The sequence below is a fragment of the Schistocerca nitens genome, chromosome 6, assembly GCF_023898315.1.
Source record: "Schistocerca nitens isolate TAMUIC-IGC-003100 chromosome 6, iqSchNite1.1, whole genome shotgun sequence".
Classification (NCBI taxonomy): Eukaryota; Metazoa; Arthropoda; class Insecta; order Orthoptera; family Acrididae; genus Schistocerca; species Schistocerca nitens.
The window spans coordinates 423,529,235-423,548,567 of NC_064619.1; the positions used below are offsets into that span (position 1 = coordinate 423,529,235).

General features: G+C 41.3%; 1 protein-coding gene across 1 annotated transcript in view; it reads left to right on the plus strand.

The window, feature by feature from the left end:
- LOC126262757 (dnaJ homolog subfamily C member 13) overlaps positions 1-19,333 on the plus strand; it is a 410,038-nt gene that overhangs the window by 275,537 nt on the left and 115,168 nt on the right. The window contains exons 24-25 of the mRNA XM_049959568.1: positions 11,373-11,557; positions 18,589-18,780. Coding sequence (XP_049815525.1) covers positions 11,373-11,557; positions 18,589-18,780 — 377 coding nt within the window. The remainder of the gene's footprint in view (positions 1-11,372; positions 11,558-18,588; positions 18,781-19,333) is intronic.

Below are 19,333 nucleotides of genomic sequence, written 5' to 3' on the forward strand. Positions count from 1 at the left end.
AGCCTTCTAACAGACCATCTTCCAAGGATGCTAGAAGACATTCCTCTGCGGACTAGCAGGAACCTTTGGTACCAATAAAATGGTTGTCCAGCAAATATTGCATTAAGTACTACAGCATGTCTTCATGAATTGTTTCCAAATTGGATTGGACAGATGAGACCTGTACCTTGGCCAGCCCATTCCCTGGATTTGCTGCCTGTAGACTTTTTTCTGTGGAGAAAGCTGAAAGATGCTGTCTGCAAGGACACCAACTACACCCAATGATATGCAATGATGTATTACTGCAGCCTGCTTGGACGTCTCTGCTGGAAAGCTAGCACGTGCGCAGCAGCCATTCTACACTAGACTGGAAGCGTGTATTGCTACTGCCGGTGGCCATTTTGAACATAGCATGTGATGGTCAATTGCCTTGTTACTAGTCAGAATCCACAAAACTAGTATACACACTTGTGTTGTTCTTTAGTATGCGCTGCCGCAGGTGTTGCACAAGTGCCAGTGAGAGAACTCTTCAAAATAAGATATATCATAAACTGCTCACACTAGAATCCTGCAACAAACACCACACAAATTCTAATTTACCCTACTTTTATTTTGTTAATGTCAACAGGCATTGTTCCATTTAAAAAAAGTGTTGTTTGCGCAAAAAACACTTTTAGTACTATTACAATCTGATGATTGGCTAACAATAAGAGCCCCTGTCTACCAATCCATTCTGTGAAAACAGCACATCAATAGCACTTTCAATTTCCGAAATATTTTTGGTGCAAGCTTTAGATGATGCACCCTGTATATGAAGAAACAGTAATTATTCTAATAGATTTTGTCTGCAGTATTAAGTTGCCATATACACAACTAGAATTTCCACACAAAATAATATGATATGACGATATACTTTGGATACTGAAAAAGAGGACATTCTGACTTGTATTAAAAAAAAAAAAAAATCTACTCACCAATTGGCGGCAGAACACACACATAAAAGAGGGTTGTAATTAGGAAAGCTTTGGGAGCCAGTGGCTCCTTCTTCAGGTGGGAGTGTTGAAGGAAGGAGAGGGGTGAAGGAAAAGGACAGGAGAGGTCTAGGAAAGGGGGTAGATTTTGGGAAAGTCACCCAGAACCATGGGTCAGGGGAGACTTACCGCACAGGATGAGAAGAAAAGACTGATTGCTCGGGGCTGCATCAGATGAGATTTGAAAACTTAGGGGGTTACAGGTGGAAGTCAGGGTAATAGGCAAGACAGAGATTACTGCTTAAATACCATACATGAGTTAATAAGAGTGAAAGGCTAAGTGCATTGAACGTAACAGAGGTGGGAGGGGCCAGTGAAAATTAGGTGGGTAAGACAATGAAAGATGTAGAAAACTAAAATGGAGTGAAGAAAAGAGTAGTTACTGTGAAGAAATGCTGATACGGAAGGAATTAACGTACATTAAGGCCAGATGGGTGGTAAGAATCGAGGACATGTTGTAGCACTAGTTCCCACCTGTGAAGTTCTGAGAAACTAGTGTCTGGGGAAAGAATCCAGATGGTGCGTTTGGTGAGACAGGCACTGAGGTCATGGTTGTCATGTTGCAGAGAATTCTCTGCAAGAGGATATTGCGTGTTGCCATCATACACTCTCTGCCCATGCCCTTTCATCCCAATTGAAGATTTGGTGGTGGTCATGTCGATGTTAAAGGCCGAACAGTGTTTGCATAACAGCTGGTAAATGATGTGTCATTTCACCTATAGCAGCCCTGTAACTGGACAAACATATATGTGCACAAAATTAACCCACCAGCCTAGTTCAAATGCCGATTTCCTGGGCCATCACCTCCAATCCTAGTGTTGCTGACCCCCTCCAAAAAATTACTTCAGACCACACCACTGGTGATTCAGTGTTATCGCGATCTGGAATGTATTAATAGCTACTTCGACAGGGCCATGACTTCCTAAATCCATACCATGAAATGAGATCCATTTCTGTCTAAAATAGCTTTTCATTGCCCTTCCAATCTCTGAAATATTCTTGTCAGACCCTGTACTTCTTCTGCACCCATCTCGTACCCTATAGCTCCAACCCCTGTGACCATACCCACTGCAGGGCTTGCCCTATGCACTCTTCGACCACCACCTTCAGCAGCCCTGTAACTGGCAAAACTTATACTATCAAAGGGAGAGCCACCTGTGAAATGATATGTGTCATATATCAGCTGTTGTGTAAACACTGTTCGACCTTTTTCATCAGCATGACTACCACCAAATTATCAATTAGGATGGATGGCCGTAGGCAGAGGTGGTATACTGGCAACACACAATATCCTGTTGCAGAGCATGCTCTACAACATGAAAATGGTGACTCTGGGGCCTGTTTCACCACAAACTTCATCTGTAGTCTTCCACAGACACCAGTTTCTCAGAACTCCACAGGTGAGAACTAGCGATACAATATGTCCTTGGTTCTCGCCACCCACCTGGCCTTAATTTCTTTCGTGCATTTCTTCACAATATCTACTCTTTTCTTCACTCCGTTTCAGTTTTCTACATCTTTCATTGTCTTACCTGTTTATTTTTTACCATCCCTGTCCGACCTCTGCTAAGTTCAATGCACTTAGGCTTTCACTCTTAATCTCGTGCATGGTGTTTAAGCAGTAAGCTCTGTCTTGCATATTACCCTGTCTTCCAACTTCAAGCTCTCAGGTTTCCAAATCTCATCTGATGCAGTTTACAACATAAGTCTTTTCTTCTCATTCATTGTGCTAAGTCTTCCATGACCTGCAGTTCTGGGTGACTTTACTGAAATCTACCCCATTTCCTAGACTTCTACAGTCCTTTTCCTTCACCACTCTTCCAACCCTTCTGCCCGAAGAAGCAGCTACTGGCTCCAAAAGCTTGCCTAATTACAACCCTCTTTTATATGTGTGTTCTACCGCTACTTGATGAGTAGATTTTTTTATCTATCCAATTAAATTATTTTGTCAAAAATGGATTTTTTGTTGTTATATTAACTTGTACTAAGGTAGATAATATGTAAGTTGCTGTAAGAAAGTAAACTGCTCTGGAGAACTTACCACTAACACACTTTACATGTTGTCCCCAAGATAGTTTGACATGTGAACATACTACTCAAAACATAACTTGAATCATCTGAGATAGTTATGTTACGATTTGGGGGGTATATTTAGATGATGTATTTCCTGGAGTCAACATATAATATATATTAGTGTTTAGCTGTCTAGAATAATTTATTCAAGGATTCAGCTTATTAATTGTGCACCTAAAATATATATTAGAACATGCTATTTTTCATTTTTGCAAAGCATAATACCATATTATATTATTTTGTGGGGGAATTGTAGTTGTGTGTATGGCATCTGAATACTGCTGAAGGAAGCTATTGGGTTTAATTACAAGGACAGGCAATAAAACAAACAAATGGACAGGGAAAAGTTGGAAAAGGAAGATGATCAATAATTGAAATCATGTGGTGGGCAGGATGTGTGCCTGGGAGAAAGGATGCTAGATGGACAAAGTAAGTTCCTTGCTGGATTACAGTAGATAATAAAACACTGATAAGACCTCCTAATTGAAAATAGGAGGATGACATTGGAAAATTTTGAGGTTCAACACAAATACCTGTAGCTGAAGAGCATAGTGGGTAAGGAAATCAACAAGAGGCATTTATCTGGCATTGAAAATTAGATGTTGGCTGCTGCGACTGCCACTGCTTATGCTTATTTGACAACAAGAAAGTACTGATACCTCAGAAATATTGTCTGAAGCAATGTGTGTAATTCGAAAGCATTGCAGTAATTGTAGGTATGATTTTAGCCATCTACACCTTGAGTTGCTTCAAAATTGAAAACTTTGTGGCACCATCTCAATCTATAAAAAGCATGAATTGTATATACTCAGAAATATTTAGTTCTATCGATGTTACCACAACTGTAACAAAGATCTTGTCTGACAAAGGATATGTTGAATACCACTTCTGGTTTTTAGTTAGGACTCTTAGAGAACATTAAATTATTTCTTGTTTGCATAATTTACCTTACAGGTAGAATGTGATTCAATGTTACATCTCTCTGCAAATTATTTTAGATGTCAGTAATGTCAGCAGCTTTTTCCTGTCTCTCTCTAATTTTTTCCTTGTTTGATTATATTTCAGCATTGTTAAATTCTATATGTGACTTTTCATTCTTGTTTTTTACCAATTCTGTCACATACCATGTTTAGTAGTATGCAGCTATAAACATGTAATAAATATTTAATCTTTGAAAATTTTATTTTGTTATAATTCATGTTAGGTTTAAAGACAAAACGTTTTCACAGCATTTGTGTTGCTTCCTCAAAGCTGCTGTTTGCTTCCATATTTCATATTTAATATCTTAAATATTCAGTACATAAGATGCGTTCATAATTACAAATATGGTTGGACTCGAGCTGCACAGTGTATTGGTGCCAATGAAAATTCTTGCTAGACTGGAACTTGAACACAATTTCCCGCTTAATGCAAATGGTTGCCACAAGTGCCTTGGCCATCTGAGAACACCTCCAGGACTGATCCAAATTTCCATATGTCACCCTTTGTCTGTGTCCTGTACTTGCACAATTAGGGTGATTGTCATACTGGGGAAGACAGATTATTGTCATGCCGTGAATTGCACGAGTGCTTTTCTATAGGACATTACAGAAGACATCATAAAAACATAGCACTGCGATATAGTGTAGTAAAAGGGTGCAAGAAGAAATGACAATATAGATGACCAGCACTAAACTCAATATCATCAAGACATATACTACATAAAAATAACTGTAAGTAAAATTGTCAGACAAGATACTAGTTCATGGTATTCACAGCAAAAGAGAATCAGAAGAACAAAGATAAGATGGCCTGCAATAGATGAGATTTAAAAACTTGAGAAGTGACACAAAAGGCAGCTGACAAAATATAGTAGTAGAGAGAGTAACCAACAAGAAGCAAAGATTGGTGGAGCAGCAACCAGTAAAGTGGAGTTAAAGCTTGTATGGCAGTAATAATCTGATCTGAAATGCATCACCCAGTAAGTTTGCTAAGTGTGAATTTCTGAACCCATACACAGTGGACTGAGAGACCTGGTGGAACATAAATTATTTTAAGGAATAAAAGTAACATTTCACATCGTAGTAGAGGTGATAAGTCTTTGTAAGACACCTAAACATGACAGACGCCTTTGTTAGCTTTTAAATGGATCCGTTTTTGAGCAACACACATGATGGCTGTCTACCTATGCCAGAATTGCAGCACATCAGCTCATCTGAGTGAGAGGATGTGTTGGGGGGGGGGGGGGGGGGGACACAGGGTAGGACTGTGGCGCAGGCACAGGCATAGGCATAGGCACCTGCACTGGTCAGTTCATGCACAATGCATGACGACTGATGACTTTGATGTGTAGGAGTGGAATGGGAGGGAGGTTACAGACAGGAAAGGGCGGGGGGGGGGGGGGGGGGTCTGCAGGTCTGCGGGGTAGTGTGTGAGGGGGCAGGATGGTTGAATTTATGGTTCTGGGACTGGGGAGAAGTGGGTGTGTCATCGTAACTGTGTCTGCGTCACATCTGCTGTGCAGTGAGCTACGTTAATTTAAGTATTAACTGTATTTTTCCTACTTGTCACTTCTTCCTCCGTGTGTTTGCCTTTAGGAAGCTTTAATTACTGAGTGCTAGTAATAGTGCTCCATAGATTTTGTGTGTGTTTTGAATACAGTCAGAGAGAGTCCCTTTAGTCAGCCATAGTGCCAGTAGTGCTAGTGTTTGTTTTGAGTGCAGTCCAGAGACAGGTAGTGCTATTTTCATTGTTTTCTACAAGAAGTGTCTAGTAACCATAGTTTAGTCAACTATCAGCCGCCTTTAGTGAATTAGCAGTCTAGTTAAAAGTTGATTAACTCTCTACAGTAAATTGATTTCTTAGGATGAATAGGATGTGTGACTGCTGTGTACGGACGCAGGAGGAGCTGGCCACTGTTCGCGAACAGCTGAACGTGTTGATGGCCACGGTCAGCCGTCTTCAGGCTGCTGCCTCAGAGTGTAGCGGCAGTGGGGAGTCTGGTGCGTTGCATGGTACACCCCAGGTGTTAGATGCTTCACCCACTGTCCCTGCTGTCGAGACATCTTCGCGTGTACTGGGCGCGGTTGGGCCACCCAAGGGGAGTGGCGGGTTCAGCGGTGTTCGCGGTGCACAAGGCGGGGGGTCAATGTGGAGGCTGGCCATGTGGCATCGCCCTCTCTGCCTGTGAGTGGTCATGTGGCTGCTCCTTCAGCAAGGGCCGAGCAGGCACACGGGGGGGAGGGGTTTATTAGTGATCAGGAGTTCCAACGTTAGGTGGGTGATGGAGCCCCTTAGGGAAATAGCAGAAAGGTTGGGGAAGAAGGCCAGTGTTCACTCTGTCTGCTTGCCGGTGGGTCTCATCCGAGATGTGGAGGAGGCCCTGACAGCAGCGATAGAGAGCACTAGGTGCACCCGACTACAAATTGTTGCTCATGTCGGCACCAATGACTCCTGCCGTCTGGGTTGAGAGGTCATCCTCAGTTCCTACAGGATACAGGCAGTTGGCGGAGTTAGTGAAGGTGGAAAGCCTCGCTAGCGGGGTGGAATCTGAGCAATTTGTAGTATCATTCCCAGAACCGATCGCGGTCCTCTGGTTTGAAGCCGAGTGGAAGGCTTAAACCAGAGGCTCAGACGATTCTGCGGAGATCTGGGGTGCAAACTTCTCGACCTCCGCTATCGGGTGGAGAAATGTAGGGTCCCCCTGAATAGGTCAGACGTGCACTACACGCAGGAAGTGGCTAAAAGTGTAGCGGAATGTGTGTGGAGTGCACATGTGGGTTTTTTTAGGTTAGTGAATTCCCTCCCTAGACCCGACAAGACGCCTCCTGAGACACGACAAGGTAGTAGTAGGCAAAACGCAAAATGCAAAAAGTGAAATAGTATCGAAGGAAATTGACAGAGATCCGAAATGTGAAATAATTTGGGTGAAGGTCACGGTTAAAGCAGGCTCAATCATGGTACTTGGATTTCACTATAGGCCCCCTGGTTCAGCAGCTGTTGTGGCAGAGCACCTGAAGGAAAATTTGGAAAATATTTCGTGTAGATTTCCCCACCATGTTATAGTTCTGGGTGGAGATTTTAATTTGCTGGATATAGACTGGGAGACTCAAACGTTTATAACCGGTGGCAGGGACAAAGAATCCAGTGAAATTTTTTAAAGTGCTTTGTCTGAAAACTACCTTGAGCAGTTAAACAAAGAACTGACTTGTGGCGATAACATATTAGACCTTCTGGTGACAAACAGACCCATACTATTTGAAACAGTTATCACAGAACAGGGAATCGGCGATCATAAAGCGGTTACTGCATAAATGATTTCAGCCGCAAATAGAAATATTAAAAAAAGTAGGAAGATTTTTCTGCTTAGCAAAAGTGACAAAAAGCAGATTTCAGAGTACTTGACGGCTCAACACAAAAGTTTTGTCTCAAGTACAGATGGTGTTGAGGATCAGTGGACAAAGTTCAAAACCATCGTACAATATGCATTAGATGAGTATGTGCCAGGCAAGATCATAAGAGATGGAAAAAGGCCACTGTGGTACAACAACAGAGTTAGAAAACTGTTGCAGAAGCAAAGGCAACTTCACAGCAAACATAAACATAGCCAAAGCCTTGCAGACAAATGAAAATTACGTGAAGCGAAATGTAGTGTGAGGAGGGCTATGTGAGAGGCGTTCAATGAATTCGAAAGTGAGGTTCTATGTACTGACTTGGCAGAAAATCCTAAGAAATTTAGGTCTTACGTCGAAGCGGTAGGTGGATCAAAACAAAATGTCCAGACACACTGTGACCAAAATGGTACTGAAACAGAGGATGACAGACTACAGGCCGAAATACTAAATGTCTTTTTCCAAAGCTGTTTCACAGAGGAAGACTGCACTGTACTTCCTTCTCTAGATTGTCGCACAGATGACAAAATGGTAGATATCGAAATAGACAACAGAGGGATAGAGAAACCATTAAAATCGCTCAAAAGAGGAAAGGCCGCTGGACCTGATGGGATACCAGTTCGATTTTACACAGAGTACGCGAAGGAACTTGCCCCCCTTCTTGCAGCAGTGTACTGTAGGTCTCTAGAACAGCGTATCATTCCAAAGAATTGGAAAAGGGCATAGGTCATCACCGTTTTCAAGAAGGGACATCGCACAAATGTGCAGAACTATAGACCTATATCTCTAACGTCGATCAGTTGTAGAATTTTTGAACACGTATTCTGTTAGAGTATAATGAATTTTCTGGGGACTAGAAATCTACTCTGTAGGAATCAGCATGGGTTTCGAAAAACACGATCGTGTGAAACCCAGCTCGTGCTATTCGTCCAAGAGACTCAGAGGGCCATAGACACGGGTTCCCATGTAGGTGCTGTGTTTCTTGACTTCCGCAAGGCGTTCGATACAGTTCCCCACAGTCGTTTAATGAACAAAGTAAGAGCATATGGACTATCAGACCAATTGTGTGATTGGATTGAGGAGTTCCTAGATAACAGGACGCAGCATGTCATTCTCAATGGAGAGAAGTCTTCCGAAGTAAGAGTGATTTCAGGTGTGCCGCAGGGGAGTGTCATAGGACCATTGCTATTCACAATATACATAAATGACCTTGTGGATGACATCGGAAGTTCACTGAGGCTTTTTGCGGATGATGTTGTGGTATATTGAGAGGTTGTAACAATGGAAAATTATACTGAAATGCAGGAGGATCGGCAGCGAATTGACGCATGGTGCAGGGAATGGCAATTGAATCTCAATGTAGACAAGTGTAATGTGCTGTGAATGTGTAGAAAGAAAGATCCCTTATCATTTAGCTACAATATAGCAGGTCAGCAACTGGAAGCAGTTAATTTCATAAATTATCTGGGAGTACGCATTAGGAGTGATTTAAAATGGAATGATCATATAAAGTTGATTGTCGGTAAAGCAGATGCCAGACTGGGATTCATTGGAAGAATCCTAAGTAAATGCAATCCGAAAACAAAGGGAGTAGGTTACAGTATGCTTGTTCGCCCACTGCTTGAATACTGCTCAGCAGTGTGGGATCCATACCAGATAGGGTTGATAGGAGAGACATAGAAGATCAAATGGAGAGCAGCACACTTTGTTACAGGATCATTTAGTAAACGCGAAAGCGTTACGGAGATGATAAATAGACTCCAGTGGAAGACTCTGCAGGAGAGACACTCAGTAGCTCAGTACGGGCTTTTGTTGAAGTTTCGAGAACACACCTTAACCAAGGAGTCAAGCAGTATACTGATCCCTCCTACGTATATCTTGCGAAGAGACCATGAGGATAAAATCAGAGAGATTAGAGCCCACACAGAGGCGTACCGACAATCCTTATTTACACTAACAATACGAGACCGGAATAGAAGGGAGAGCCGATAGAGGTACTCAAGGTACCATCCGACACACACCGTCAGGTGGCATGCGGAGTGTGGAGGTAGATGTAGATGGAGAGATGTGGAGCAGGAGGCTAGTGGAGGGTTAGAGGAGGATTAGAGGATCTCTGTAATGACATAAAGTGCTGCTCTTTAGCAATTTTTGTTGCTATATGGTTCAAATCCTTGTGATTGCATTGGAAAATGTGACTCCCTCATGTCCCCTAAAACATCTCTCACTGCCCTCACTGATAAGATCTATTTCATGAATTGGATGCTGTTGTGAAATGAATCATTTATTGCTTCATATTGTACTAGCACTTAAAGTTTTTGTTATCACAGCCATTAAATTGTTGGTCAGGATATACATACATCAAAAGTTTTGCATCACCTCAGTTCCGAGAGTTCCGGAATCTGTACAGAAAATTGGAATAGAGATCAACATAAACATCATTTCCACCCTTTTTATTGCTCATGAAAACTGTGCATTGCATGTTGTACCTACCATACAGCGAGACCTTCAGAGATGGTGGTCCAGATTGCTGTACACATCGGTACCATTAACTCCCAGTAGCACATCCTCTTGCATTGATGCATGCCTGTATTTGTTGTGGCATACTATCCACAAGTTCATCAAGTCACTGTTGGTCCAAATTGTCCCATTCCTCAACAGCGATTCAGTGTAGATCCCTCAGAGTGATTGGTGGGTCACGTCGTCCATAAACAACCCTTTTCAGCCTATCCCAGGCATGGTTGATAGGGTTCATGTCTGGAGAACATGCTGCCCACTCTAGTCGAGCGATGTCGTTATCTTGAAAGAAATCATTCACAAGATGTGTACAATGGGGGTGCAAATTGTCATCCATGAAGACAAATGCTTCACCAATATGCTGCCGATGTGGTTGCACTATCGGTTTTAGGATGGCATTCACGTATCGTACAGCCATTACGGCGCCTTCCCTGACCACTAGCAGTGTACGTTGGCCCCACATAATGCCATCCCAATACATCAAGGAACCTCTGCCTTGCTGCACTTGCTGGACAGTGTGTCTAAGGTGTTCAGCTTGACCGGGTTGCCTCCAAACACGTCTCCGACGATTGTCTGGTTGAAGGCATATGTGACACTTCATCAGTGAAGAGAACGTGATGCCAATCCTGACAGGTCCATTTGGCATGCTGTTGGACCCATCTGTATTGTGCTTGCATGGTGTTGTGGTTGCAAAGACGGACCTTGCCATGGATGTCGGGAGTGAAGTTGCACATCATGCAGACTATTGCACACAGTTTGAGTTGTAACATGACATCCTGTAGCTGCACAAAAAGCTTTATTCAACATGGTGTAATTTCTGTCAGGGTTCCTCTGAGCTGAAATCCGTAGGTAGTTGTCATCCACTTCAGTAGTAGCCCTTCGACAGCCTGAGCGAGGCATGTTGTCGACAGTTCCTGTCTCTCTGTATCTCCTCCATGTCCGAACAACAAAGCTTTGGTTCACTCTAAGGTACCTGGACCTTTCCCTTGTTGAGAGCTCTTATTGGCACAAAGTAACAAAGCAGACACAATCGAACTTTGGTATTGACTGTCTAAGTGTGGTTGAACTACAGACAACACGGGCTGTGTAGCTCCTTCCTGGTGGAATGACTGGAACTGATGGGCTGATAGACCCTCTCCATCTAACAGGCACTGCTCATGCATGGTTGTTTGCATCTTTGGGCGGGTTTAGTGGCATCTCTGAACAGTCAAAGGGACTGTAACTGGGGTGATGCAAAGCCTTTGTTGTTGTGTGTATTAATACATAATGTGATTGTACTGTTATGCATAACCCCCTGTTGCAAATCCTGTTGAGAGATTTCTCTTTTTTCTTCCAGTATTATTTTTTAACTGAAAACAGATCTTGACATTGTGTTTTGTTATTGTGTGTCTTTATTAATGTACAGAATTGCAGCCCTATAAATATGCTGGCTATCCACAACTGATCAAAACAATTCAGCTGGAAAGTGCAGATGAACATTTATTCTCAAAGTCTGCACCACTGCTTGCAAGTGCTGGTGAACTGGCCTATCATACAGTCCATTGCTCGGCTCTCAATGCAGAGGAGCTGCGCCGGGAAAGAGGTCTTGAAGTAAGTTGGCAATTATCCTGTATTTGTTTTTGAATGGCAAACTGCAGCAGAATCTCCCCTTGCTGATGTATTTTCTAGAAGATACTTTTTAATGTGTAGCATGAAGTAGTCTAGTTTATTAGTGTACCTTACAGTTAACAGTTTACTGAAAGCAGAAAAGCTCCATTTTGGGGAAGTAAGCTCTAGCAGCAGCGTACAATATGTTGCTGGAGTAACACAGCATTCCTAATGATGAGGAAAGAAGATTGAGGTCATTCTCATTTTCATTAAGGGTTGTTGAACAGATGCAAGAAACTATACATCTATCTCTGACATTGGCCTGTTGTAGAATTTTAGTACATTTTCTATACTCATGTTTCATGAGATTTCTGGTGACCAAAAATCTCCTCTGTAGAGATCATGCTCTCTCCAGCCACGAGACCAAGAAGTGGTAGATGTCATGTTCCTTGACTTTGGGAATGCATTTGATACATTTCTCACAGACGCCTAATGAATAAACAGTGTGTATATTTATCAAAGCATCTCTGACATTGTTGGCTTCCAAAAAGTTTATGTAAAATCATCAGAAAGCACCAGCTCCATGTTAAAACACCAGTACAACCTCTAGTTTGGTCAGGAATGCTTTCATACTGCCCCTTGTTGCTCTGTTTACGTTAGTAATCATGATATGAAGTTCTGGCAATTTATTAATACAAAGTTCAGTTTACAGTTTGGTTAGTATAGTCTTTATTAACATCACAGAAATTTATTTACTCTTTCACAAAGACAGCATTACCACAAAGACTCACTAATGTATTTCTGCCATTGAGGTTAATTTTACTTCACCATTTTGTAGCCAATGTTCAGTAATACAAATTGTATCTGCATTTTGTTTGTATTGGAGTAGTGCTTCCAGCATAGTATATTCTTGCAGCATAGTATATTCTTAAGAGACTGAATATGGTGGTGTAAAAAGCCACTACAAAGTTGGGGCGTTTAGACAATTCTAGTACAGCACATACTCTAAAAAATCTTGTGTCTTTGCTGGTGGCTATCAGTAGTTGAGTTAACTTCTGGAGCTTGTAAAAGTTGTGTTTCACACCTGTCCTCTTCAGTTTAAACTACTTTGTAATACGCATTCGGCCGATGACTTCATTGCTTCACATTAAACACTACATTATTTGTGTTTGTTTGCCACTTTCTCTGTTTTCACATTGTTTCTCAAAGAAAAGTACATATTGTACGTGCTAGTAACTCCTTTTGTGACATGTTTAAATGAAGTCCATGGACTGTATAGAAACCTTTGCGCTAAGCTGCTTAGGTCTACAATATCAAATTTCTTGAAGTGAATACATATTTCAGTAATACACATGTCTGCAACTCTAATTTGCAGTTCACAGATGACCAAGATGGTAAATCAGAACAATATAAAATAGCGACAATGAGTAAAACTATGTGTTTCAAATTATTTAAACATCTCCACATTCCTAGGGTAGCATTGTACATCATGCTTCTACAAACATGGTTTGATCCTCCCAGCAGCACGACGAAATCATCCTTATTCAAACACGCTATGTCAATCAAATTTATTAGATTCATTATTTCACATAATGGAGCCTCTGGTTATCAAACTGAATGCCTTTAAATTACGTTCTTCCATCGGCATTGCAGAATTTCCATTGCCAAGCTTTGAAAGGAAAGCAGATTGGTGTTATTTAAGGAACACAAACAGGGAAAGGGAGGAAGGAACTATAATTTTTTAAAATAAGGAACAAGATCTCTGTTTTGAACAAATAATGTGCTGATAAATGAAGGGTAGTTGTCTAAGAATGCCAGTTATCACACAACCATTGGTCATTTCCTACTTGCCTAGCTATAGGTATACACCAAATGGATCACCATCAGTTGGTATCTGATCTAGAGACATGGCATGCAAAGAAGTATGAAAATCAACTTTTTTTGTTTTTTTTATATTTTTTTTATAGAAATTTCAGTGTCTCTTCATTTGCCCTTCTCTTGCTGACTTCCAATAACTCATAAGTCTGTACAATGCTGCATACTCATAATTATTACTGACCAGTGGGTTAGCAAATGTAAACATGAGTGAATGTTGTTAGTAAGCTAGCCATGTCACTTACAGATTACAACTTAGGATGTATGGGTATAAATGCAAGTCTGTAGAAGTAAGCAAATTTTATGTTGATCAGCACTTTGAGGTTTGTGCATGTGAACTTCAGCTAGATAATGTAGTATTGAGATTAGTAACAGTGTACAGGTCCCCATTAGGAGACTGTGAGCTATCCATAAAAAAGTTTGACTCCCTATTATGATGTCTGTCAGACAAAAACAAGAAGTTATTAATCTGTGGTGATTTCAGTGTAAACTTTCTAAATAATTCTGAGAGGAAAAGTGAACTAGAAGTGTTGTTAACAACATATAACTCGGAATCAGAGATCAATATCCCTACACATATAGCTCAGGACAGTAGCACGCTAATAGATAATGTATTTGTACCGAAAGAAGATGTAAAACAAACACATGCTTTCCCTGTGGTAAATGGATTGTCAGACCATGATGCACAACTGATTAACTTACAAAACCTAACAGGGTGTGCAGTTCGGAAATCATTAAGTAAAAGTGGAAGGTCGCTCAACCTGGTATCTATAGAGCACTTCAGAGAAAGCTTAAGAAATGTTAATTGGGGAGATGTATACAATGAGCCAAATGCTAATGAAAAATGGAACATATTTCTTGATAAATTTATATCCCCTTTTGAACATTGTTTCCCAAAGAAAAATACTGAATGTAACACCACACACTTTTCAAAGAAACCTTGGATTACTACAGGTATTAAAGTGTCTACAGAAAGAAAAAGAAAACTTTATGAGACAGCACGAACTAGTAAAGATCCAGAAGTAGTTCTACACCATAAAAATTATTGTAACATACTGAGAAAAGTTGTAAGGAAATCAAGAAATATGTATGTTAGAGAAGAAATTAACAACTCCGGCAATAAAAGTCAAATCAATATGGAATGTTGTTAGGAGGGAGACAGGAAAAGTAACTACTGGGGAGGTAGTATTATTACTAAGGAGAACGAGATCATGCTAACCAACAGTACTCAAGTAGCTAATGTATTTAACAACCATTTCTTAAGTGTAGGAGAAAAAATTGGTGAGAACAGTTCAAAAGAAAAAGCCAGGCCGTAGAAGGAAGAGTCAGTTCCGAAAAAATTGTCAGATTAAGTTTCACCTAACAACCTCTTGTGAAATAAGTAAAATTATTAAATCTTTGAAAAATAAATGTTCTGTTGGAGTAGATGACATCTCTAATAAGATATTAAAGCTATGTGGAGCTATTAGAGCTGATGTTTTGAGTCACGTATGTAATGCATCATTAACTCGAGGTACACTCCTGGAAATGGAAAAAAGAACACATTGACACCGGTGTGTCAGACCCACCATACTTGCTCCGGACACTGCGAGAGGGCTGTACAAGCAATGATCACACGCACGGCACAGCGGACACACCAGGAACCGCGGTGTTGGCCGTCGAATGGCGCTAGCTGCGCAGCATTTGTGCACCGCCGCCGTCAGTGTCAGCCAGTTTGCCGTGGCATACGGATCTCCATCGCAGTCTTTAACACTGGTAGCATGCTGCGACAGCGTGGACGTGAACCGTATGTGCAGTTGACGGACTTTGAGCGAGGGCGTATAGTGGGCATGCGGGAGGCCGGGTGGACGTACCGCCGAATTGCTCAACACGTGGGGCGTGAGGTCTCCACAGTACATCGATGTTGTCGCCAGTGGTCGGCGGAAGGTGCACGTGCCCGTCGACCTGGGACCGGACCGCAGCGACACACGGATGCACGCAAAGACCGTAGGATCCTACGCACCGCCACTTCCCAGCAAATTAGGGACACTGTTGCTCCTGGGGTATCGGCGAGGACCATTCGCAACCGTCTCCATGAAGCTGGGCTACGGTCCCGCACACCGTTAGGCCGTCTTCCGCTCATGCCCCAACATCGTGCAGCCCGCCTCCAGTGGTGTCGCGACAGGCGTGAATGGAGGAACGAATGGAGATGTGTCGTCTTCAGCGACGAGAGTCGCTTCTGCCTTGGTGCCAATGATGGTCGTTTGCGTGTTTGGCGCCGTGCAGGTGAGCGCCACAATTAGGACTGCATACGACCGAGGCACACAGGGCCAACACCCGGCATCATGGTGTGGGGAGCGATCTCCTACACTGGCCGTACACCACTGGTGATTGTCGAGGGGACACTGAATAGTGCACGGTACATCCAAACCGACATCGAACCCATCGTTCTACCATTCCTAGACCGGCAAGGGAACTTGCTGTTCCAACAGGACAATGCACGTCCGCATGTATCCCGTGCCACCCAACGTGCTCTTGAAGGTGTAAGTCAACTACCCTGGCCAGCAAGATCTCTGGATCTGTCCCCCATTGAGCATGTTTGGGACTGGATGAAGCGTCGTCTCACGCGGTCTGCACGTCCAGCACTAACGCTGGTCCAACTGAGGCGCCAGGTGGAAATGGCATGGCAAGCCGTTCCACAGGACTACATCCAGCATCTCTACGATCGTCTCCATGGGAGAATAGCAGCCTGCATTGCTGCGAAAGGTGGATATACACTGTACTAGTGCCGACATTGTGCATGCTCTGTTGCCTGTGTCTATGTGCCTGTGGTTCTGTCAGTGTGATCATGTGATGTATCTGACCCCAGGAATGTGTCAATAGTTTCCCCTTCCTGGGACAATGAATTCACGGTGTTCTTATTTCAATTTCCAGGAGTGTATTTTCCCAGACAGGTTAAAATATGCCATTGTCAGGACACTCCACAAAAAGGGGGACACCACAGATGTCGATAATTATTGGCAAGTACCCTTGCTTACAGCATTTTCAAAAGTCTTCAAGAAAGTAATGCACTCGAGTGGTTAGCCATCTCAACAGTAATGGTATACTGAGTAAATCACAGTTCGGATTTCAAAAATGCTGTTCCACTGAGTCAGCAATATACAATTTCACTGTCCACATAATAGTCTTTAAATAGTAAAATGTCACCAATAGGAATTTTCTGTGACTTGTCCAAAGCATTTGTTTGTGTGAACCATGACATTGTTACAGAAATTACAGTTCTGTGGTATAAATGGAATAGCATATGAGTTGTATAATTCGTACCTACAGAACAGGAAGCAAAAAGTTTCCTTATGTGGGTCAAGTGATTTCAATAAGTTTGCCACTTCATCTAACTGACATATTACATTAGGTGTTCCACAGGGTTCAATCATGTGTCCCCTTCTGTTCTTGATATACGTAAACGATCTCCCTACCTATCTGAAACAGGAAGCTGAATTGACACCATTTGCTGATGATACAAGCATCATTATTAATCCAGTAAAAGAAACTCCAATTGAAAAAAAATTGGAAAAGTCATTAATTGGTTTTCTGCAAATGGGCTTGCTCTAAACTTTTTAAAAACACAGTACATCCAATTTTCTGCTGCAAAAAGTACAGTTCCTTCAATAAATATAACACATGAACAGAAGTCACTAGACAGGATAGAGCATACTAAGTTTTTGGGTGTACACATAGATGAGAATCTTAATTGGAAAATTCATATTTTGGATCTTCTAAAGCAACTAGGTTCAGCAACTTTTGCAATCGGATTAATTGCCAATTTTGAGGATATAAAAATTTGTAAGCTAACATACTTTGCATACTTTCACTCTCTGATATCATACGGAATAATATTTTGGGGTAACTCAACATTTAGACGAAAAGTATTCACTGCTCAAAAGAAAGTGGTTAGTATAATGTGTGGGGTTCATAGTCACACATTTTGTAGGCATCTTTTTAAAAGACTGAGAATTCTTACAACAGCCTCACAGTAAATGTACTCACTAATGAAATTTGTTCTCAACATGGACCAGTTTAAAAACAACAGTGACATTCATGATTATAATACCAGAAAAAAGAAAGACTTACACTATTTATTACTCAACCTATCTTTGATACAGAAAGGGGTAAAATACACTGCTTAAAAAATTTTCTACAAATTACCAGATGAAATAAAATGTCTGACAGACAGCAGTAATAGCTTCAAAAATAAATTGAAATCATATCTCTTTGACAACTCCTTCTATACCATATATGAATTCTTGAATAGGAATAAATAAATCTATGAATATAGTATATGCATTTGTGCCATTTAAGGGAATAGAGTAAATAATAGAAATATTATTCCTTAACTCTGTATTGTAATATATATATTAAAAAATCTTGTTTCAAATGTGCATTTCTTGTGCACTTGACACGTTATACATCATAATGGCTACCGTACCGTGCAATTGATCAATGGAAAATGCAACCAACCAACTAGCTGTGCATGGCTCATGTGACTCTCACTGAGGGTGGGCCCTTTGTTGCTGCGATTGATGTCAATCCAGCACAAACTGTATCAGAAAGGGTTGTGTTGCTTCCTCCTGTGTGTCACTCACAAAAGTCAGCAGTATAGCTATTAGAATATCCTGAAAGGATGAGAGCTCTGAAGAAAGTATTACTAGAAATAATGGAAAGAAGGAGAAATCACTGCTACAGTGTAAGAAAGGAAGGCTAAGCCTTTAACTCAATGTAACAGCGTTCTCAAAGTGCTTAAATGCAAGTTACTCCCCTTTGAACAGCATTTTTCTTACCAATCTGTTTTTGAACTGATAGCACTATAATGGTGACAGTTAAAGACTGAAATTATCCATGGAAAATGCTTGTTACTCATACATAAATTAGATAAAAACTGGTAGGGATTAAAAATAAGTTCAATTAAGAATATGAATCACTTGCATATCTGCCAATGAAGTCAAATGTTAAAAACAAAGTTGCCATGATCAGAAACCTTCAAAGTAGCCAGCTCAGCACATGACTTGCAATATTATGTTGTTATTGTTGTTAATAACAGCAAATATTATTATTGACAATGTTTGTTTTCTGTGGGAGATTATGTTGTTCCTCTCTGTAGCTGAATTTTCCATTCCACACAGGTCTTACTAGATGCCTATAGTCGCTGTGTCTCTGTTCTGAGTGCTGCTTCAAAACCTATTGATGTAGCTGTACAAGTCTGTATCCACGTTACACGCTGCTTTGCTGTTGCCGCACAGTTCCAGGGATGCAGAGACAAAATGGTTGAAATGACACAGCTCATAAAAGACCTATGTCATGTACTCTACTTCAAGGTATGTGTTGAATAGTAAATTGTATTATTATCATTACCATTACCTTAGTTGTACGAAGTCTGCAATAAAGCTTCAAACAATGGAAAATCAAGGATGGAATAACAGCAATATTATGAAAGGTATTGTTTTACAAATGATGGAACACAGCAATCAGTCGTCCTTCTTTGCAGGTTTTATTTGGCAAAATCTAGATTTTGACTAGTGCCTGGCCATTATCAGTGCATTATTTCATAGTATCTATGCATGTCAGATCTCTGTTGTTCGGGCGTCTGTCACAGCTCTTTTAAGACTATTGTCTGTGGTCTACAAAGAACTGTGACTGATGCCCGAACAACAGGGACCTGACATGTGTTGACACCATGAGATAATTCACTGATAAATGAAATAATGCACTGATAATGGCTAGGCACTAGACGAAATCTAGATTTTGCCCAATAAAACCAGCAAAAAAGGACAACGGATTGCTGTGCTCTGCCATTTGCAAATCATATCACAGTCACAGAGTGCACACACCTTCCTAGTGGAAGGTAATGTGAGGGTATAGATTGCTACT